Here is a 23,861-nt window from a genome sequence, read left to right on the forward strand (position 1 = left end):
ATATAAAGGAGACCTGAGTAACTACGCAGTCAATAAGTGTCTGAAATTTGTCTAATCATTATGGAGATTAATCTCAAGCTGATTGAAATTAATGAACAATCTTTGAATAAGTCCCTACACTTAGATAAAAGTAAAAAATTAAGAAGAAAATGTATTGTAGACTACATTACAAAATAGCAACACCAATCATTGACACACAGTGAAACAACTTTTTTTTTTATTGAGAATACACATTTCTTCTTGTTAGGTTGCACATGTATATTTAACCATTATCTAGTATGTTGTCCTCTTTAATATAATAGTAAGTCTATCCTTGGGGTTTACTGAAATTATTCTATAAGTCTCCAAAAGACTTCATAAATTTGAATTTGGCTGAAATACAACTAGAAATGTATTTCCCTCCAGGGTCCTTTGATTTTGAAAATACATTGCTCCCCTCCCCCCCCCACTCTCGTGAATTGGCAATGGGGACTATTTAGTCTTTTTTCTTCGATAAAAATTCCTAAAGCAGATTTTTATTCCCAAACAAATATATGAGGGGTGGGGGGGAATTACCCCCTTTCCGTTGACTGTGTTATTTTCTAGGCTGCCGATTAATGAACAAAAGGCTTAATTTTATTCTTTCTGTAGTGTCCTATCAGAAACTTTTATACAATCAGTAATTGTTAAAAGAAAAACAACAACTCGATAATTCTATTTTTTTGGTTATTCCAAAAATAAGTCTTTTAGAATTAGTAATCTAAAATATATTCGCGTATTTAATCCAATTTTGTATCTGAAGTAAACCCCTCCTTAAAAAGTATTAAGTTCAAAGAGCTACCATTTAATTAAGAAAGACAACACTCATTAAAAAAGAAGCAAATTACTGTCCTGTGCTGTAATGGAGCTGTTGAAACCTTTTAACTCGCAGCTCCTTTCCCCTTAGCAGCACCGTTTGCAGCCTGAGGGGTTGCAGTCGCCCCTTTCTTCACCCCTTTTACAGATGCTGGCGCTGGCTTATTAACAACTGCTGCCTTTTTTGCTTGAGGCTGTACCGTTTTTGAAGCAGGTCCTGGCTTTTTAGTCCCTACGCTAGGGGCTACTTTGGCTGGAGTCTTTACAGGTCCTTTTGCAGCTGGCAAATTTTTAGCAGTCTTTGGGCCTGGTTTCGGTTTTGCAGCTGTAGGCTTACTTGTTTTCTCTTCTTTGGATTCATCACTTGTTTTTTCTTCTACTTTAGGTTGAGATGTTTCTGACTCTGTTTCGGCAATTGGAGTGCCCGAATCGGAGGCTGTCTCTTCATTTCCAGTTTTTACCACGTTAGATTTTTCTTTCTTAGTCACTTCCACGACTGGGATCTCTTCTTTCGCCTTGACTTCCTGATTTAACCCTTCTTCCACTTTTCCCGAATCAGCTCCCTTATTTTGACTAGAATCCATCTCCTCCTTCTTTATACTAGTCGTTTCCGCGCCTGGAATATCTTCTTTCATCTCGACTTTCTGTATTTTTGGATTTACCCCTTCCTCTTCTTTTTCCGAATCAGTTCTATCTCTTTTTCGGTTAGACTCTACCTCCTCCTTCTCCTCACTACGGGCTTCTTGAGAATTATATTCATCGTTATCAGTTTCATCACGTTTTTTGGTACCTCGACGCTTCCAGTTGCCATCATCATCACTTCCATCATCATCACCCTAAAAAAAAATTATTATCTATTAAGTTTTATAAACATTTGCAAAAATTATAACCAGCCTAAATGTATTTTAAGTATTGATACAATTAATTTAACTAGTTAACACAATTGATTACCGTAGCTTGATTAGCGTTCACCCTAATATCATGGTTGCAGCAAAAGCAACCAATTAAAGAACGAGTCACGGCTCATAGTAACAAAAAATTTCAAACACATTAAAAAAAGAAGAAAAAATTTCAGGATTTGCAGTTAAATTCAGGAATGGTAACTACTATTTCGAATGGTCATAATAGTAGCCGAAATTGTTGTTTTGACAACACAATTATGAGAATTTCGAAAAAAAGCAAAAAATCCAAGGGTATACCCAAGATTTTTTTTTTTGGGGGGGGGGGGGAGGGTTGCTAAAAAACTAAAAATGCATCAACAATTTGTCCATGTACATTTTTGTTACATTTCAACGGGTCAGGCATTTTTTTCAACAACCTACCTCTACTCCCTCTCCCTCTAGAGGGTCCTGACTTGTAATGACTTTTAAAATATGTGTTATAAAATTGAAACCTTGCAAAATAGATCTTCTGCTTAAATGCAGTACAACAAAATTGTTTTCAGCTTCACAACTTTACTCAATCCAATTTATAAGGTTTTAAAGATATGTAAATACATTTCCTAAATTTTGAAAAAAACAACAACATTGATATGGCTCAGAATTCTACTCAAATAACAGGAAAATTTCAACGGGTCAGGCATTTTTTGGGGGGAGAGGGTCAAATTCTGGGATCCCCTTCCCCAGTTACGGCCTTGAAGAAACCCCCAGAAAATGGCGTCGGATTAAAAGGAAAATATGCACCAAGAATCTCCATTGCCAAAGATTCCTTGCCCAAAACTGAAAGCCCCCACCTTGAACAAAAGAAAGTATTTGTAATATAATTATTTTTCAGTAAAGCACCAATGACGCAGTAGTTTTCAGACTTTAACAGTTAGGGAAGGAGACAGTAGCCAAACTCTTATTTGTGCGGTTTTTTGTTTGTTTTAAGTTTGATTATAATATTCAATTTAGTTTTTTTTTTATCATTTCAAGATTTATTTATTCATTTATACTAGTACCTGTTGTGTGTTTGCTATGATTGTTTATTTAATTTCTGTTCGTTTTGGGTTTCATTTACAAGTAATTTCTGATCGTTTTGAGTTTGAATTATTATAGACATTTATTTCTACTGGACATAAGTAATATGGCTCTTTACTTTTCTCTGAAAACTTCTATTTCGGAAAGTTTTTTATTTGATAAAATGAAAAAACACCCACACTACTGTAAAATAGCAAATAGCTTGTGAATATGCTGAAAATAGGAATATTGTGAATAAAGCAAACTTACAACATCGCCACTTTCAAAACTCAGATAGGGAAAAATGAAGAGAAAAAATGAAGATTAGGACTGGCAGAATTTGTTTCAAAGGATACTGTTGGAATTTTACAAAAACAAAACAGAGTGAATGACATTAAAACAGATAAAAATCCAAAATTGGCAAAAAACCCAGAATATATTGAAGGCCAAGGTTTCAAGGTTCAATCGGGTTTAATTAAAAAAGGAAATAACTAAATTTAAAGTACACTGCTCTGTGACAAAACATTAGTCACATTATTAACTACAGCAGCATAAAAAAAACTTTTATAAAAAGCTCATTGACATTGAAGCATCTGAGTCGTCACTATAAAGCGACTTGAACATCGGTCCTCCTTCTTCAGAGGTAAGCCACTGTGCCGTAATAACTTTAATTCAGGACGTATTGCATTGTAATATACCTGGATACGAACCAAAGGTTTTTTTTCTTCTATTTTATCTTATATTAAAAACAATTAACCTTAAAATTAATCGAAAAAATAGTTACCATTCTTGAATCAGCTTAAATGCCTTCAACTGAGAGTATTTTTGTTTCCTTTAGAAAGCGGTGTTGAATTTTTGGTTACCACAGGCTAGTGTTTGTTCTTTATTAAGTTTTAACTATTTGAAACACCCCCCCCCCACCCCCGAAAACTTTTCCACTCGTAGAAAAATAAAATAACGCATATTTTTCGAAACCAATTTTTGAAACAAAAATAGTTGCGAAGTCTTTCAAAAGGCGACAAAAAGTTTGTCTATATGCACGTTACGATTCCACGAGTTGGATATTTTTTTTTTTTTTTTTTGGGGGGGGGAGCGGTTCAAACCTTGTAGCCCCCACCCCCTTGAATATGGTCCTGGTCAATAAGCCGTAACTACAACTGCCTATTCTTTGTGTTAATCAATCCTAATATTATTCCTTAAGAAAAACCAATTGGCTTCTTAGAAAACACTTGAAGATGATTTAAGAAACGTAACAACTATCTCGGTTAATAGTAACAGTAAACGTTAATTGCAAAAATAATTATAGGAGTTTAGCCTTTTAATTGGCGTCCCCAATTGCCTTCAAATGGTTCACTGATCTGAAAGACTATCTGAATTACCCTTACTTTATGCCTATCTACCTTACTTCTGCCCGAGGATGGATGATAGACTATCTATCAACAAGTGAAATGACATCATTTTTATACAGTTCTGAAAAAACCATGCCAAGTTTGCCGCTCCCTGAGCCTGTCTTGGCTTTAATCCAATTAGCTATGACTCTCAAGCTTTTCATCACTTCCACCAAGTTGATATTAGTTCAACTTAAAGAAAACAGTTCCATCTAATGTATTTTGACAAAACCATCCTAATGTTTACTAGCCATTCACACAGGTGAAGCTTTGAACCAACCTACTGGTGATTGCTTGGTGGACGTTTATGCTGAAATATCTACTACCCCTACCAACAACTCACTGCAGCACCATGGCGTATGAGCCCAACACAGCTATGCACGGTCCTCCTCCATCCCAATCTATTCAAAACCCCTCGTTACACCCTCCCAAGAAGTCCTCATTTACCTCAAATCTCTCCTTACGATATCCTCCCATGCCATTTGAGGACGACCTGCTTTTCTTTTGGCCCTAGCTGGTTGGCTGACAAGGATGATCTCTGGCAATCTGTCATCCTTCATCCACAGAACGTGTCCTTGTCATCCCATACTAATGTTTACTATCCATGCACACAGGTGAAGCTCTGAACCAACCAAGCCTTGTTTTCAGGTCAATCACATCCAACACGGAGTACTACACGGGTTGTGCAGATTATCGTTTTCAGTATCGTGTTCAACACAATGAATATCTTATCTGAAACCATGTTCAATCATGCTATTCTAGCGCATTACAATTTTAAAGAACCCATGTCCAACACGCTTGGAACCCGTAAGATGAAAACTTTAAAAGTTTTGCTGGGTTGAACACGGAGAACCAGAAAACGATTTGTCTCAAACCCGCTCACACGCTTCAAACCCTGGAAAACACAACTCAAGACAAATCAACATAAACTTTTAAAACAATGCTAATATCTACCGTTGTAGTTGAAGAAGCCATGACTGCCAATTAGGCGGTGTTAGGTTCGAACCCCGCACGATACAATAGGAAAGTTTAAATAGATTAATTTTCACCAATTTTTGCGCAGAGGGTCATAATGCCGGGAATAAAAATACTGATATAGCCAATCAATTTGTTGTTATCTAAAACCCTAAAAAGGTTTTGAAGGGACCATCTTAAAAAGTGGCTCTACATTAAGCAGATCAAGATGATAAATCATAAACTGATTGATTGCTACAGTGATTAGCACTGCAGTGCTACAGTGCTGCAGCAGCTGTTAATAGATCATCAGCAGATGATCTATCAAGATGATATCAGCAGATTACCTTTTTAAATAATTTAATTATATATCACACACAGGAAAATGCCTTCGGCTTTTTCTTCGTAAGAATCTAGCAAAGAAGATACTAAAGAAAGTCAATTAGCTATTAAAGAAAGCTACTTAACTAGCTACTTAAGATACTAAAGAAAGTCAAATCATAAATATAGGACATCATACCCAAGAAGCAGAATCACAAATATAGGACATCATACCCCAGAAAAGTGAAGTTCAAAAGATACGTTTTTTATATCGCCTTTTCTCAAAAGACATGTGCGTTGTATTGTCTTGTATGTGAAGAAGCAGCTAATTGTCAGTTATATTATATTTTTAATATTACGGTTAGCTACAAAATGGAATATATATCGTGGAATATATTGGAATATATTAGCTACAGTGCTGCAGCAGCTGTTAATAGATCATCAGCAGATGATCTATCAAGATGATATCAGCAGATTACCTTTTTAAATAATTTAATTATATATCACACACAGGAAAATGCCTTCGGCTTTTTCTTCGTAAGAATCTAGCAAAGAAGATACTAAAGAAAGTCAATTAGCTATTAAAGAAAGCTACTTAACTAGCTACTTAAGATACTAAAGAAAGTCAAATCATAAATATAGGACATCATACCCAAGAAGCAGAATCACAAATATAGGACATCATACCCCAGAAAAGTGAAGTTCAAAAGATACGTTTTTTATATCGCCTTTTCTCAAAAGACATGTGCGTTGTATTGTCTTGTATGTGAAGAAGCAGCTAATTGTCAGTTATATTATATTTTTAATATTACGGTTAGCTACAAAATGGAATATATATCGTAATTTTGTTCAAAGTAAGCCCTTAAAACAGCTCCTTACTATGTTCTACTCTCATTTTTTTTATGGTGAGAGATGGCTGTTTAGAAATTGCATAGTGTTTCGTCGGTTTTTTTTTTTCTTTGCGTATTTCTTTAATTTTGAATGATTAGTTATCATTTATTCGTTGTAGTTTTGCTGCTGAACAGGGACACTGAGCAGCATATTATTGATTGTAAGTGCAATTTTAGTTTTTTTTTTTATGAAATATACACATGCCTACCTACCTACCTACCTACCTAGTGCCCTACTAGTAGTGGAGAAAAAGAAAGAAGAAACATCACTACTACCCGTGCAAAACGCGATTCTCCTTGTTGTTCAAGCCAGGGGACTGCAAGTTTCTTGTTTACGGTTTTGGACCATGGCAATTCCAACGGTATTCATTTTATTTCGGTTTGACACTATTTTTTTAGGGGTTTTAGAATATCTTGAAATTCGCATAAATTTGTTTTCAAAATATTACTTCATAATAAAGACCAATCGCGATAATAGTTACCATTTCTGAATCAACTACAAATTGCAATTCTCACTATAAATGGACATTACTTTTTTTTGCGATGCGTATACTACTCTCACTTTTACGCTGCATTCCTTTTGGCAATATAAAAATAAACTTCAGATTTGGAAAATTTTGCGTATACTACTTCCACTTTTATGCTACATTCGCAAATAAATAAATTTCAGATTTGGAAAATTTCAGTTTGTCTAAATTGATTAAAGGCAGAAAGCAAAATAAAAAATAATAAAGGGATGGTGGCTTGCACTTAACAAAGGTAGACAATAATGGAAACATATTTTTATTAGATACACATCTTCATTAGAAAAAATTATTTTAGTTTTTTACTTTAAATCATATTTCTTTTTTACTAGTTTCGTATTAAAAATAGTTTCTTACAAGTATTACTATTTTTATTATTACTAAACTGGTCTTAAAAATATCTATTTATTTCTTGAAAAACATCAAGACAGTTGATTGACAGGATACACGAGAAAAAAAGAGGAAAAAAATAAATAAAAGGAAAAAATAAATTTTTTATTTTTTGTAGCTTAATTACAATTATTTACGAACAAGATTATTTTAGTTAAAATCATTGAAATTAAAATTCAATCACATTTGAAATATTTTTCGAGTTTTAACCACAATTACGCTCATTTTAAATATAATTATATAATTTTTACATTTTCACCACAATCACAATTTCATCAAACATTTTAAGCAGAATTCAGTTATGATAGAAACCAAATCACTATTATTTACAGTTACAACAATTTAAGTAAAGGTCAAGGTGGTTGGTTTACTACTAATAACTCACCGCAGCACCAAGCCACCTGAGGCCAGCACAGCTACGCACGCTCCTCCTCCATCCCAATCTATTCAAAGCCTCCCTCTTTACACCTCCCAGGAAGTTCGGTTTCCTTTAAATCTTTCTTTAGGACATCCTCCCAAAATTAACAAAAACATACATCTTTTTTTTCAGCAGTCTTCTCTTCCTCTTGGTCCTCCTTCTCTCCTTCTTCTTCCTCCTCAACCTTGATATCATTCCTGACAGCAATTGCATACCCATAGTGATCGTGGTGACCTTCTGTTCTACAGTGGCGATCATAAACCATCTCTACATGGCTAAAATAGAGATTACAAACGTTGCAATGATAAATAGTTCTTCCTTTAGGGGCCAATTTTGGCAAGATTTTATCATCTTTGGCCTTAGCCTGATCACCTTTTGATTCATCTTCTTCTGTAGGATTAGCTGGATCATATTCTTCAACTTCTACGACCTCAACTTCTGCCTTTTCAGCTTCTTGGGGTGTTTTTGGAACAAGGTCATCCCCTTCGAATTCATAGAGTTTCTGGAAAGAGTTAAGGTTTCAATATAAACACACAAAATATTTTTTTGTAGACCATGGGTGCGTTGCAAAGCTTAATTGTCGTTAATGGGAACTAATTATAGTAATATACTAGACAACGGGCTTTTCATCTATCTTGGGCTTTTATCAATCGTGGGGTCGAGATAGAGTATGAATTTTTCACGGATGGGCCCAAATAACTACACCCTGACAAGGTCTTTTGAAGTATCCATCGATTTCCACTTCACAGGAAAATGCAATTTACAGTCATATGTACACATGGATGTGCTATAGATAGATAGATCTACCCACACGAAAGCACAATTGGGCCATGGTAACATACACAAAACAAGCGAAAAAAAAACCCAACAAAACATAGACTGAAAAGACACTGAAACTAATTATTTAAGAAAATCACCACGAAACATCGTACCTACCCGGACGATCTTTTCAATATTATTCATGTTTAAGTAACACCTACTTCTTAAAATTTTCGAAATCCAACCTTTGAATTTTCAAAATCCAATGTTTATATAATGTTGTAAACATGCCCTTTGTAGGATTCAAGAACCCCCAGCCCTTACAGTCTGCAGTAGTGAAGTTGGGGGGGAGGGGTGAAACTTTCAGGAGTGGGTTCTGAGCATAAGTTACAACATGAAAAGGTTTATTGAAGTATTTACCTCTATCCCTTCCAACGGGCACTGACTTAAATGAACTTGCATAAACTGTATGATATAAATATGAAATTTTAAGAAACAGATTTACAGCACAAACAAGACACCAAGAAAACATCTCTAGCCTTGATAAATTTGATAAATCCAGATTTACAAGATATTTCAATTCCGTACAATTATGTTTACAAAACCAAAAGGCAAAGGAAAAAACAAAAAGGAAACAAGTCAAAGGAAAACAGACTCAAAACAAAATTAAGACAAAACTAACCAAGGCGAAACTGACTGTACAATTTCATATGCCATGTAAATGGGGAAAAGCAGAGATAAGAGCTTAAAAAACACACATTTACAGGGAATAATTTAAGCATAGAATTCCCGGAAGCTTCATTAATCTAACAACTGTTTTCCCAGATAGTGTAGAGCCCCTCATATAGAATTTTACCTTAATTATTTGCTAGTATGAGGGGACTTAGCTACACTCGGTGAAAAGGGAGACTTCTTTTCTCTTTCACAAAACGATTTTGATTTAATTTTGTTCGGCAAACCTTTTTGCCGATTTATACCAACAAATTAAATTAAAAAAAAACAAGTTTTTTTTTAAATGAAACTAAGGAGTGACATTAAAACTTAAAACGAACAGAAATTACTCCGTATATGAAAGGGGCTTTTCCTCCTCAACGCCTCGCTCTTTACGCTAAAGTTTGACTCTTTCTCTTAACTCTACTTTTTAAAACAGTAAAAGACTTTAGCGTAAATAGCAGGGCGTTGAGGAGGAAAAATTCCTTTCATATACGGAGTAATTCCTGTTCATTTTAAGTTTTAATGTCGCTCCTTAGTTTCATTAAAAAAAAAGTTGTTTTTTTATATTTAATTTCTGGGCGTTTTTGAATTAATGCATGTTTTAATCTTGGCTCTCCGCACATAAATAATTAAAACGAAATTTGCATATTATTATTTTTTCTTTTGGCTAAATGGCTTTCTCATAGTTTTAATCGGAAGATTTTGAGAAAAAAAAGCGAGGGAGGAGGCCTAGTTGCCCTCCAATTTTTTGATTGCTGAAAAAGGCAACTAGAACTTTTGATTTTTTACGAACGTTTTCATTAGTAAAAAATATGCGTAACTTACAAATTAACTTACGTAACGAACTTCTATATTCATATGTTTTTATTGCGTTTATGAGGGGATTCACCCCTCGTCGATACCTCGCTCTTTACACTAAAGCTTAAATTTTGTCCCTAAATTAAATATTGGTATCAAAATTCTATTTTTTAGAGTTTCGGTTACTATTGAGCCGGATCGCTCCTTACTACAGTTCGTTACCACGAACTGTTTGATTATATCGACAATCCAACTAAACTGTAATATTGAATTCACAAGAAGAATGTTTTCCAAAGTTAAGGCCCCAAACGAATTTTCACAAAGTCGTGACCGATCTAGATAGCTTTTTCTCACCAGAAAATGGTGGTATGCAAATTTTCAAAAAAAAAAAAAAAAAAAAATCAAACTATAGTGCCATTTCTGATAAAAATTTACAAATAAAAAACAAGTGTACAATTATTGGTCGTTTAATAAGATAAGATTATTTTGTTTGCTTCTGAACTGTCACGATTAGCTTCAAGAATTAAATAGTCTGATTTTATATATTCTTTTTTTCCATGGCATATTTTTTCACCTTTCCTGTTTTTGTGTTTTCCAACCTTCTAGGTCATATAGGTGACATAGTTTTTTTTCGCTCACCTTTTCCTCTGTTATGTTTTCCGACCTATTACTGATTCATATAGATAAAGCCTTTTTTTTAGGGTTTTCCAGGTAACTATTCTCTTTCCCAATAAAAAAAATTCTTCATATGGGCGAATATACACCAATTTTCTAAATTGAAAAATCCGTATCTGATTGTAATGGAATGGGGATAATAATCGGGATGATAAAAAATATCGAGAATTAATGAAAAACCCTCCACACAAAGCCATATCCAGAATTTTTGGTAAGGCAAGGGGTGAAAAAAAAAAAAAAAAAAACAACTTTAAAACAGTACCCAAATTTTTGTCTTATAGGAATTCTTTAGAAAGTAGGACATATAGGAAATTATTGAAAATAATCAGGTAAACCCCCTTACTCCCACCAAATATTACCCTACCTCCATATGCTGTCATGTAGTTTTTGGCAGGAACGGACACAAAAAAAAAAAAAAAAAAAGAACAGGAGGAAAGAATCAGCAAAAATAAGCTAAGAGCAGAGGGCACCAAACAACTTAAGGAGATGTGGCTTTCCTTTAAATATGGGTTATAATTCGGAGTCAACCGATTGTTTATGTTTGAATTTTTTGGACAGACAGCACTATCTGTTGATTAATTAGTTTTGCTTGTTTATGTTTCCGGTGTAATGTGGAAACGGTGCGCGGTGCAATGTGACAAAAATGTCGTATTACTAAAAACGTCATGATTTTGAAACGACAAGAGAAAACTCTTGAAATTTCGCAATTTTCAGGCATTACTAGATCTAAGATAGGTAATGCAATGCAGAGGCAAAAAAAATATCCTATTTTAATGCGATTAACATTTTAAATAAATAAGAAATTCATTCATTTTCAAAGATTGGCAAAAATGTACTTTTAAATATGTAAAATAAATAGAGTTAGCAAAGAAAAAAAATCAATAGAAACCCTACATTTTAACCAAAATCGACAAAGATCGTCTAAACGGGACCAAGGTCAAAATTAAAGCAAAACCAACTCAAAGTATCCAGTATTTTGAGACTCTGGCTGCTGAAAGGAAACTCGATTCTAACGGGAGAAAATGTCGCGCCAGCAGCCGGATTTCCAGTCTACCCCCCCCCCCCAAAAAAAATATTTATATTTTATTTCTGAACTATAAGAATCAGAAATACCATCAGACAAGTTGTTAATTTTGACTAAGTGTTATTTAGTTTAATAAACATTGTCCGAATTATTTATATCTAAAGAATTCGTTGAGTTTAATCGTTTCTTTGGTTTTAAAGAATTAACGTCAAAGATAATCCAACAACCTTTCTAAATGTCACGTGATAGAAAACAGTTGTAAATATACTGAGAGGAATATCCCCAAGGGTTGCATGTAATATATTTGTATACGAAACGATACGGAAGGAAACTCAAATTTTTCAATGAAAAATCCAGAGACGGATAACAAGATACAAATACATAATTTTAACCTGTCAATATTAGTTTAAAGTACCAAGGTAATCAAAATTTAATTTTTACCCCCTGGACAAAAAATTAGGTCTATTTATACCTGAAAACTGCAATTTTCTAAGATTTTTCATTTGATTGCTTTAAGGTCATGAAGTTTTTAGCACAGTTCGGGCTTTCTCCTTTTTTTTCCTTTTTTTTCTCAGAGAGAGAGAGAGGGGTAATTTATTTTAAAAAAACGTAAAAAAAGAATAAATTGCCAAAAAGCTTTATGGTTTGTGCGGTCATTCTTGAAACTACAAAAAAAAAAAATTACTTATCAATGGATTCCCCTAAAAAGCAGAAAAAAACAAAAACATGCGAAAAAAAGTCACCACTTGAGACTCTGTACTATACTAGCCAAATGTAACGACACTTTTATGCACTATTTCCCCACTTTATCTATTTATCTATATCTATAAATATATATATATATATATATATATATATATATACTAGCTGTTGGGGTGGCGCTTCGCGCCCCCCAAGCCCCCCCGCGCGCGTAAGTCGTTACGCGCCATTGTAGTTGTGTCCCTGTGTCCCATCTGTGAATAGAGATAGATATAAATATATGTTTTTAACTACGTAAAACATGCGAATATACAACATTCTTCGCTGTCCCATTGTCTGTGCATATAAATAGATTGTCAGGTTTACTGACTCTTGAACATGCAACATATAATTGTCCATGGGAAAAACAATCCTTATTCAGATCTATACCTCATTATTCTAATGATGTGTCCCTGTGTCCTGGTCGTCATTTATATTCCCTGTGTCCCGGTCGTCATTTGTGTCCCGGTGTCCCAGTTTGTAATTTCTCTTTGAGTGTCCCGGTCGTCATTTATATTCCCTGTGTCCCGGTCATCATTTGTGTCCCAGTGTCCCGGTCTGTAATTTCTATTCGAACAATCCCTGTGTCCCGGTCGTCATTTATATATCCTGCCTGTGCCCCCGGCGTCCCCGTTGTAGTTGTGTCCCTGTGTCCCGGTCGTCATTTATATTCCCTGTGTCCCGGTCGTGATTTGTGTCTGGGTGTCCCAGTGTGTAATTTCTCTTTGAGGTTCCCGGTCGTCACTTATATTCCCTCTGTCTCGGTCGTCATTTGTGTCCCGGTCTGTAATTTCTCTTTGAGTGTTTTTTCTTTTTAGTTTTTTTTTAGTTTTTTACCTTTTTTCTTTTTTCAGTTTTCTTTTTCTTCTTTATTTTTCAGCGTCACTATGAAGTACATATCGACGAACCTTTGTTTTTTTAACTTAAATCTGGTAGGCACTGATGACCTTATCCAAGTCAAAATCCCAAACCCAATAGGTTCTTCAGTCATTTTACAATTAAACATTTTTCCGTGAACAAATGTCTTAAATACCGTTAATGACGTCACCGTCAAAGCAAAAATGACGACAACTAATTTCATGACGTCAGCCGACACAGAAACATGACGTCACCTGATCCACAGACAGACAACTTATTTTTATATATATAGATATATATATATTAGCTGTTGGGGTGGCGCGAAAGCGCCACCCCAACACTTAGTTGGTGGGGGCGCTTCGCGTCCCCCAACCCCCCCACGCGCGTAAGTCGTTACGCGCCATATTAGTTACGCGCCATTGTAGTTGTGTCCCTGTGTCCCAGGTTTACCAACTCTTGAACATGCAACATAATAATTGTCCATGGGAAAACAATCCATATTCAGATCTATACCGCATTTTTCTAACGATTGCTCTTGAGCTTTGTTGATGGTGATTGCTAATCGAACATTCCCTGTGTCCCCGTCATCATTTATATATCCCCCTGTGCCCCCGGCGTCCCCGTTGTAGTTGTGTCCCTGTGTCCTGGTCGTCATTTATATTCCCTGTGTCCCAGTCGTCATTTGTGTCCCGGTATCCCAGTCTGTAATCTCTCTTTGAGTGTCCCGGTCGTCATTTATATTCCCTCTGTCCCGGTCGTCATTTGTGTCCCGGTCTGTAATTTCTCTTTGAGTGTCCTGGTCGTCATTTATATTCCCTGTGTCCCGGTCTGTAGTGTCATCTTATAATGACGTCATATACAAAGCCTTATATACTTATAATGACGTCAAATGCAAACCCACAAACAAACAAAAATGCATATATACAACTTATTTTTATATATATAGATACAGTTTCTTCTTTAGTTTTTTCTTTTTTTTAGTTTCTTCTTTTTATTGATTTGTTTTCTTCAATTTGTCAATGTTCATTCTAACATTGACACTTGGAAAAATCTTTATACGTGCCAAGCATGCTAAAGCTCCAACAATTTATATTAAACCTCAAAATTTGGGGTATCTGTTTTAAGGTTTTCGAATTACTTTAATCTATTGTCAAAATATATTGAAATATTTGTGCAATTCCCAGTTTTTTTTTAGTTTTTTCTTTTTTTTTAGTTTTTTAGCTTTTTTAGTTTTTTTAGTTTTTTATCTTTTTTATTTTTTTACGTTTTTTCTTTTTAGGTTTTTTTCTTTTTTAATTTTTAATTTTTTTCTTTTTAGTTTTTTTTTAGTTTTTTACCATTTTTCTTTTTTCGAATTACTTTAATCTATTGTCAAAATATTTCGAAATATTTATGCAATTTCCAGTTTTTACATTTTAGTTTTTCTTTTATATATATAGAAGATATAAAATGGCGTAACAGACATAACAGACAGACAACTTATTATATATATATATATATATATATATATATATATATATATATATATATATATATATATATATATATATATATATATATATATATATATATATATATATATATATATATATATATATATATATATATATGTATATATAAATTAAGAATACCAAAACAATGGTCCCAAAGCAACCCACGAAAAAGGCCTATCAGTCTCTTGAATTATATCATAAGGAAGGGACTCCCATATAGAAGGAAGAACATGGCGAATCGAAAATGCAGATCTTGTAGACCTTTTAATCGGTTTTGTGATCACATACGAATTCTTTGTCTCATATTCAGGCTCATCTCTCTCAAACACACCAACCAAACATTCAGGTGCATTTTTATGCAATATATCAAACACAAATAAAGCCTTATAAAAATTAAAAAGACCTGAAACTAGTAAAATATTTTTTTTTTTATAACTATCTCTAACTGAAATACGATTATCACAATTAGCAAGAACCCGAATCGCCGAATTTTGGAGAGCACGTAATGACTTCAAATGTATTTGAAAAGTAGATGACCAAACAACAATAAATCAAATAAGGGTGTACAATAGAAAATATATCTCTCTAAGTATATTAACTGGGAAAAAAAAGTATTTCAACTTCCTCAGAATCCCTACATTCCGAGCAACTTTAGGTGATATACATTGTATGGACTTTCAGAAACTAAGAGTCTCATCTACTATTGATCCAAGATATTTCACAGACGGTACACGCGCAATACGGTAAGATCCGACATTTAACTAACTTCAACCAAGGATAATAATCGGGTGATCTAGAAAAAATTACCCAATGAGATTTCTTATAATTTATCTTCAGGTGATTAACCCTAGTGTTAGTTTCGCATTTGAATACTTTACTTATAACCATGGGGACCAGTAAGTGGGGAGAATTCTTCTCCACCCATTTATAAGTATTAACATACCCAAACAAGAGGGGTGGGGGTATCTTAGTCCAAAGAACCCTCATCCTCCTGAAAGAAGCTGTGATAATTATATTAGTGATATAACTAATGACCTGACTTACCTCAGTTTGATAAGATAAGTTGGAGGTAAGTCTGGCATAATGTACATTGCCTCTCCACGCATTTACAAGTATTAACACACCGAATACAGAGAGGGGGGGGGGGGGAACTTATTCCAAAGAGTACTCTTGCTCAAAAAAAGGGAAAACTAGTGGTCTTGAAAATCACATTTATTTGTTCTTAGGATCTTTGGGATTAAACGAAGTATTATGTTTTTCACTATTCTATTTTATTTGAAGAAGGTGACTTACCTACATGCTACAATGTACAAGTTTACAGTTAGAAAGCTCAGCGAGAATTTGAAAATTTATCCACACAAACTACCCCACTATCAGATTCGAAAGGTACCGTCAACTACTTTTGTTTTGTTCTACAGATTCATATAAATATAAAAAAAAGAATTTGCATGAGCCTCCGAACATGAATGCACGCAGGGGGGAGGGGGGCATCCCAAGTCCTCCCAAATTTCTATGTACTTCTTTTTAAGCTATTCTATTAAACTCGTTCTTTAATTACTCCCCCCCCCCAAAAAAAATACCCCCTGAGTACATTCTGGCCTCCGGATACATACCTTCAAATGTTTAGCTGTCAAGAAATGTTCATCTCGATCAATACGACTATGGAAGTCTTCATTGCACATATAGCATTTTGGATGAATAAAGGCTTTTAATGCCAGATGGGTCTTAGATTTTCTGTGACGAAACAGGCTACCACTGAAATCAGCGTCACACATGTTGCAGTGTTGCATAGCACCTGGTACGTAGCGACGGTCGTTATTTTTTTCACGCTTTTCTTCTTGGAGCTGTAAATTAGGATATTAAAATAATTTGTATTTGCACACTAGTATATCAAAATAATTTGTAAATGGGCAAATAAGCCAAAATTTTCGACGAATATTTTGGAGAGAGAGAGAGAGAGAGAGAGAGAGAGAGAGAGAGAGAGAGAGAGAGCAGAGAGAAAAGGGGGAGGAAGAGAGACACAAGGAGGGGAGAGAGAAAGAGGGAGGGAAGGAAGGCAGGGGGAGGGAAGAAAGGAAGAGGGAAGAGAGAAAGAGTGAGGGAAGAGAGAAAGTGAGGGGAGAAAGAAAGAGTGAGGGAAGAGAGAAAGAGTGAGGGAAAAGAGAAAGAGGGATAAGAAAGAAAGACAGAGGGAGAGAAGTAAGACGGAGAGAGAGAGAGAAGAGAGAAAGACGGAGACAGAGAAAGAGAGACGGGGAGACCAGAGAAGAGAAGGAGATGAGGAGGAAGAGAAAAAAAATCCTTTACAGCACCTTACAATTAGACAGAAAAAAAGAATATTACCAAACAAGTCCCACCTTTCAATTAAAACCTTTTTGTGAACAGTCGGTAGTTTACATAACAATTCACTCGTATCTTTGCTTTCCTCTACTTCTTCTGCAGATGGTCTAAATCCACTTTACATGACTTCCTTGGATGATTAGTCAGACTTCCACCATCACAGTCAGTGGGGGCTGATTTAATTCAAAGTTGGGTAGAAACCAGGGTTTGAGATAAACGGGGTTTGGGTTACATAAGAAACCAAATGCTGCATTACACTAATTAGAAAGTATACTTTAACTTCATGAGAATTTCACTTTTGCAATAGCAAGATAGTCAGTTGAGTTAAACCAGGTTTGGGTAGAAACGAGGGTTAATTTAATCAGGTTTTGAGTTATATGGGAACCAAATACCAAACTACACGAATTAGAAAGTAGACTTTTATTTCAAGGAAATTTTGATTTTTCAAAAGAAAAATATTCGTTTTATCCGTAATTCGTTTCCAAATACGAGTAAGGAATTTATAGAGAGATAAACGAATTCACAATTCATTTTGTTGCTTGATATTTTCCTTTTATCTTATTGTGTTGACCTTGAAATAGTACTCACTACTTAGAACTTTTGTTGTTGCTCTTTATATTATTAGATTCGTTTTTATAAAAGTTAGGCAGAAAAAAGGACTAACAAACCTGTGAAAGTAATCTTAATGATTCAATACGAGCATTGTGTACTTCTTCAGTTCTCTTCAAAACATCATTATGCATCGCTCCTTTCAAGTGACGTTCAAACGACTGAAAAAAGGTATCAATTTATTAATTAAAAGGTATCAAATTAATCTATTATTATTAATCTAATTAATTATAATCTATTATGTATGAACCAAACAAAAATACTTATTTCTTTTTCTCCACCCTTTCCCTTCCCTCTCTATCACTTTTTCTTTTACCCTGTCCCTTCCCTCACTCTTTCTCTTCCCTCCCCCTCTCTTTTTTGCCTTCCGGGAGAAGAGAAAGCGTCATATACTTTTTCAGTTTTCCTAACAACATCATTATGAATCGGTCCTTTCAAGTGACGCTCAAATGACTTCAAATACTAATACTACTATTACTAACAACTCACCGCAGCACCAAGCCTCCTGAGGCGAATACAGCTACGCACGCTCCTCCTCCATCCCATCTCAATAATTGCTATTCAACTCCAAAGAGCAACAGATCATACTCAAGCACATGGCCCTTTCTTTCAACCCTGCTCCTCCCCTCTGGGGGGTGGGGAGGAAAAACGTTTTGTACAACTTCATTTTTCATCGCAACATCACTATATCGATCCTTTTAAGTGGCATTCATATTGACTGCAAGTAGCAATCAAAATTAATCCAGAGGTTTATCTGAATATGAGCTAATTAAGTAGACTGTCGCTGTCACACCTAAAGATCACATATTTACACTACTGAGATAATTTCTCAGAACTGTCCCTCAAAGGTAATTGCCTAAAAAGCCTTCCTCAAAGGGAGGAGCCAATTAGATCAGGAAACCCGAAACGCGATTGGATATACTTTGCTCTGCACACCCTCCCGTGAAGAACTGCTTAGCAAATAGTTCATGTTAATTATATCCAAAGCGTAAAAGTGTCAGATATGACATTTAGTAACGGTAAAAATAAGCATATATATATATATATATATATATATATATATATATATATATATATAAAACCCATTAAAAATCAAAATTTAAAATTTAAATAGCAGAGTATAAACACATAGACAACTTCTTAACACTTTGATTTTACTAAATACGTCATTCATCTTAATTTTGAAAAAAAAAAAAAAAAAAAATCCCATTACGGCACCATAGAGGGAAATAAAGATGAAATTTACAAAACCGGAAATACTGAACACGCAAAGAAGAGGTATCATCGTATTATGAGCTACGACTTATTAAATTCTATAACACCACATGCTGTTAATGAACTCAAGTGTGGGTATTTTCTTAATTATAGGGAAACTATGGATATAGAACAGCAATACGCGTACATTTTAATGGCCGCATTGTGCGAATGGATAGCCTCAAACGTAAACTAGAGTTTACACTAATTTATCTAATAGAAAAATATATAAACATTGGAGAATATAGAAAACGGTCACGAAAAACAATAAGAGGGGAATGAAGGAGAGTTAAAACTTCAAAAATGACTAAATCGAGAAAGAACAGAAGAAAAAGTGATTCTCTTTTCTTTGATAGAAAAAAAGAGGGGATTGAGAGAAAGGGTAAGCTTGAGAGGGAGAAATAAAGAAAGGGAGCGAATGAAACAGACGAATGGAAAGAGAAATGGTGGGTGATGAGCTCGTCTATTGCAAGGTACTCACGATTTTGTAGAGCCTATGACATGAATTGCGTGGCCTAAACAACAGGGTGTCATCTAAACAAAAAACCCAACACTTTAAATGCTAAAATTAACTAATATTATTCGGTTATAAATAGTTTTATTTTGTTACAAAAATAACATAGTACTTCACAGCAGAAAATTTCCCCTTGAACTATTACAAGTGATAATGAGAGACTAGTTGCTCTTTTAAAACGCATGTGTTTTGCCTTACTTTGATTCTAAACTACTGAAGTACTTAGCAGCAACGTTAGCAGCAACAACTATGTCAAAGTAGAAAAAGAGAAAGGGGGAGGGAGAGAAAGAGACAGGAAGAAGAAGAGAAAGGGGAAAGAGAGAGTGGGAACAGAGTAAAAAAAAGGAACGAGTGAAAGAAAGTCGAGAAGCGGAGGGAGGAAAAAAAATTAAGTTTGGAAGATAGGGAAACAGAGGAATGGAGAGAGAGAGAGAGAGAGAGAGAGAGAGAGAGAGAGAGAGAGAGAGAGAGAGGAGAAAAGATCGAGATACAGAGAGAGAACAATTTTCAATTATTTCACTGGTTGTTTATTGTCCTCGTTCTTCTTTGCTTAGTGATTTTTTGTTTTGAAAAGTAAATATTGTAATAAGGTTATTGAAAATAGCTGTAAGAAAATGAAAAAGCTTACCGGTCCATTCCATACTTCTTTGTAGCAAAGATGACAAAAGAAATATCTCTTGGGAAGACCTTTGTAGGGGGTGTTGTCTTCTTCGTCTTTACCCTGACGTGCACCCTAAAAATAGTTGGAAATAATCAAACACAGTAATTAATCAACAAGAATTTCAGTTTCCCATTTAATTAAATCAAGAAAACAAAAACGAAGGGCGCACCCAGACCTTATTCGGAGAGGGGCTACAAATTTACCTTTAAGGAACCCATTAAAAATTTGTTTATATGCATTTTTGTTACCATTTAACGAGTCGGGCAATCATTTTTTTTTTGGGGGGGGGGGCTCAAACCCTGTACCCTCCTCCCCTGGATACAGACTTGACAAGGACAAGGAAAATACACCTATGGGTTTGATAATAATATACAAACCATCTAGTGGAAATTATTTGATTTTTTTTACTATTATTATAGAGAATCCAAAACAATTGCTAAAGAATAGATGGAATGCTTTCATAATTCAAAGAACTAAAAAAAAATGCAATCAGATTTTTTTAACCGGTGAAGTTGAAACTTACTAAACCATTATATCTTAAGTATTATATTAAGCATTACATCTTAAGTATATCAATATATCTTAAGTAAACAAAAAAGAAACGTGGCTGAAAAATCAGCAAAAACGGAAACCAAGCTAAAAAAAAAAATTGAAACAGCTTAAGAAGCTATAGTTGTCTTTAGGGATTAACAGTTACTGTTGATCCCTAACTGATAACAGTTATTGTAATTATTAGGGATCAAGAGTTACTGTTTGAATTTTTATAGACAAAAAGCGGTGTCAAATATATTAGAGACTAACAAGTTTTTATTTTGATATCCTTGGTACTTTAAGAACAGAAAATCCTTGAAACCTTTAAAGGAGGGACGAAACCCTTAAATTAGGGACAAAAATGTTTTTATTAAACAGGGGCAAGAAGGTTTTTTGATGTCCTTTGTACTTTAAGGATAGAAAAACTTTGAAATCCTTCCACAAGGGACAAAAACCCTAAATAAAAAACAAAAAATGATTTATTTGATATCCTTGGTAATTTAAGGAGAGAGAATGCTTGAAACCCTTAAACGAGGGACAAAACCATTAAATTATGGATAAAAATGTTTTTAATTTGATGTCCTTGGTATTTCAAAAATCCTTGAAACCCTTAAACGAGGGACAAACCCCTTAAATTAGGGACAAAAAAATCTTTATTTTGAAGTCCTTTGTACTTTAAGGATATATAATCCTTGAAACTCTTAAACGAGAGACAAAACCCTTAATTTCGGGACAAAATGTCGTTATTTTTATGTCCTTGGTACTTTAAGGATAGAGAATCCTTGAAACGCTTACACGAGGGACAAACCCTTAAATTAAGGACAAAAAGGTTTGTATTTCGATCTCCTTGGCACTTGGAGGACAGAGAATCTTTGAAACCTCTAAACAATTTTCGTCAACAGGTGTAACGTGCCTCCATTTGAACTGAAACGTATCTTCAAAGCCTCTTCCTACTGGTTCAGTGGAAACTTACCATAGTAATTAGTATCTGAAAAACTTTATTATATTTGAAACAAGAGCTAAGAGCTCATATGGTATGAGCTCTAACAAAATTCTAAGAATCAATAGATTGATTTGAAAGGAAAATCAGAGGCTTAATACCGGTCAGGATTTAAAACAAGAGCTCTGAGTCACGATGTCCTTCTAAATATCAAAATTCATTAAGATCCGATCACCCACTCGTAAGTTATAAATACCCCATTTTTTCTAATTTTCCGAATCTGGGATAGTCGAATCTGGGAAAACGACTTTATCAAGTCAATTTGTGCAGCTCCCTGACACGCCTACCAATTTTCATCGTCCTAGCACGTCCAGAAGCACCAAACTCGCCAAATCACTGAACCCCTCCCCCAAAGAGAGCAAATCCAGTACGGTTACGTCAATCACGTATCAAGGACATTTGCTTATTCTATCCACCAAGCTTCATCCCGATTCCTCCACTCCAAGCGTTTTCCGAGATTTCCCCGTCCAATTCCCCTTAATGTCAACAGATCTGGTCGGGATTTGAAATAAGAGCTCTGAGACATGAATTCCTTCTAAATATCAAATTTCATTAAGATTCGGTCACCAGTTCTTAAGTTAAAATACCTCAATTTTTCTAATTTTTCTAAATTAACACCCCCCAGCTCCTCTAAAGAGAACGGATCCGTTCCAATTATGTCAATCACGTATCTAGAGCTTGTGCTTATTCTTCCCATCAAGTTTCATCCCAATCTCTTCACTCTAAGCGTTGTCCAAGATTTCTGTTTCCCTCCTCCAACCCCCTATGTCCCCAGATCCAATTCGAGTCGAAAATGGAGCATCTGAGACATATGATCCTTCTATATATATCAAGTTTCACTAAGATCCGATCGCCTATTCGTAAGATAAAAATACACCAATTTTCACGTTTTCCAAGATTTCCAGTTTCCCCTTCAACTCCCCCCAATGTCACAGGATCTGGTCGGAATATAAAATTAGAACTTTAAAGCACAAGATCCTTCTAAATACCAAATTTCATTAAGATCAGGTCACCCGTTCGTAAGTTACAAATGCCTCATTTTTCCGAATTAACCCCCCCCCCAACTCCACCAAAGAAAGCCGATCCGGTTATGTCAGTCACGTATCTTACACAGGTTTCTATTCTTCCCATCCAGTTTCATTCTGATCTCTCCGCTTTGAGTATTTTCTAAGATTTCCGGTGCCCCCCCCCCCCAATGACGCTGGATCCGGTTGAGATTTAAAATACGAGATCTGAGTAACGAGGTCCTTTTAAATATGAAGTTTCATGAAGATCCGATCACTCCTTCGTAAGTTAAAAATACGTCATTTTTTCTAATTTTTCAGAATTAAAGCCCCCCCCCCCCAATAGAGCGGATCCGTTCCAATTATGTCAATCACGTATCTAAGACTTCTGCTTATTTTTCCCACCAAGTTTCATCCCGATCCCTCCAATCTAAGCGTTTTCCATGATTTTAGACCCCCCCCCAAACTCCCCCCAATGTCACCAGATCCGGTCGGGATTTAAAATAAGAGCTTGAGACACGATATCCTTATAAACGTCGAATTTCATTGAGATCCAATCACCCGTTTGTAAGTTAAAAATACCTCATTTTTTCTTATTTTTCAGAATTAACCCCCCTCCCAAATACCCCAAAGGGAGGGGATCCGTTCCGATTATGTCAATCATGTATCTAGGACTTGTGCTTATTTTTCCCACCAAGTTTCATCCCGATCCCTCCACTCTAAGTGTTTTCCAAGATTTTAGGTTTGCCCCTCCCAACTCCCCCCCGATGTCACCAGGTCAGGTCGGGATTTAAAATAACAGTTCTGAGACACGATATCCTTCCAAACATCTAATTTCATTAAGATCTGATCAACCGTTCGTAAGTTAAAAATACTTCATTTTTGCTAATTTTTCCGAATTAACCGGCAACCCCCCCCCCCCTTGATTTTCAAATCGGGAAAACGACTATTTCTATTTTAATCTGGTCTGGTCCCTGATACGCCTGCCAAATTTCATCGTCCTAGCTTACCTGGAAGTGCCTAAAGAAGCAAAACCGGGACCGACAGACCGACAAAATTTGCGATTGCTATATCACTTGGTTAATACCAAGTGCCATAAAAGTCAATCCTTTAATACAGGCATTTAACTGAGAAACACTAAATGTAAGATAGAGAATTTCATAGAAAGAAATGAGTCTTACTTTTGATGGTGTCTTGTCCTTCTTTCCATTTTCTTTATCACCAGCTTTACCC

General features: G+C 35.1%; 1 protein-coding gene across 1 annotated transcript; it reads right to left on the reverse strand.

Moving 5' to 3' along the window:
- Positions 1-138: 138 nt before the first annotated feature.
- LOC136037403 (zinc finger protein on ecdysone puffs-like) lies at positions 139-23,861 on the reverse strand (the record flags this gene model as incomplete). Its single annotated transcript, XM_065720155.1, is given in 6 exon segments — positions 139-1,670; positions 7,775-8,158; positions 16,329-16,559; positions 17,724-17,825; positions 20,061-20,165; positions 23,810-23,861. Coding segments are annotated over 6 exon segments (1,645 nt in total), but the record flags the coding sequence as incomplete, so codon positions are not given.

The sequence above is a fragment of the Artemia franciscana genome, chromosome 16 (genome assembly GCF_032884065.1).
Source record: "Artemia franciscana chromosome 16, ASM3288406v1, whole genome shotgun sequence".
Lineage (NCBI taxonomy): Eukaryota > Metazoa > Arthropoda > Branchiopoda > Anostraca > Artemiidae > Artemia > Artemia franciscana.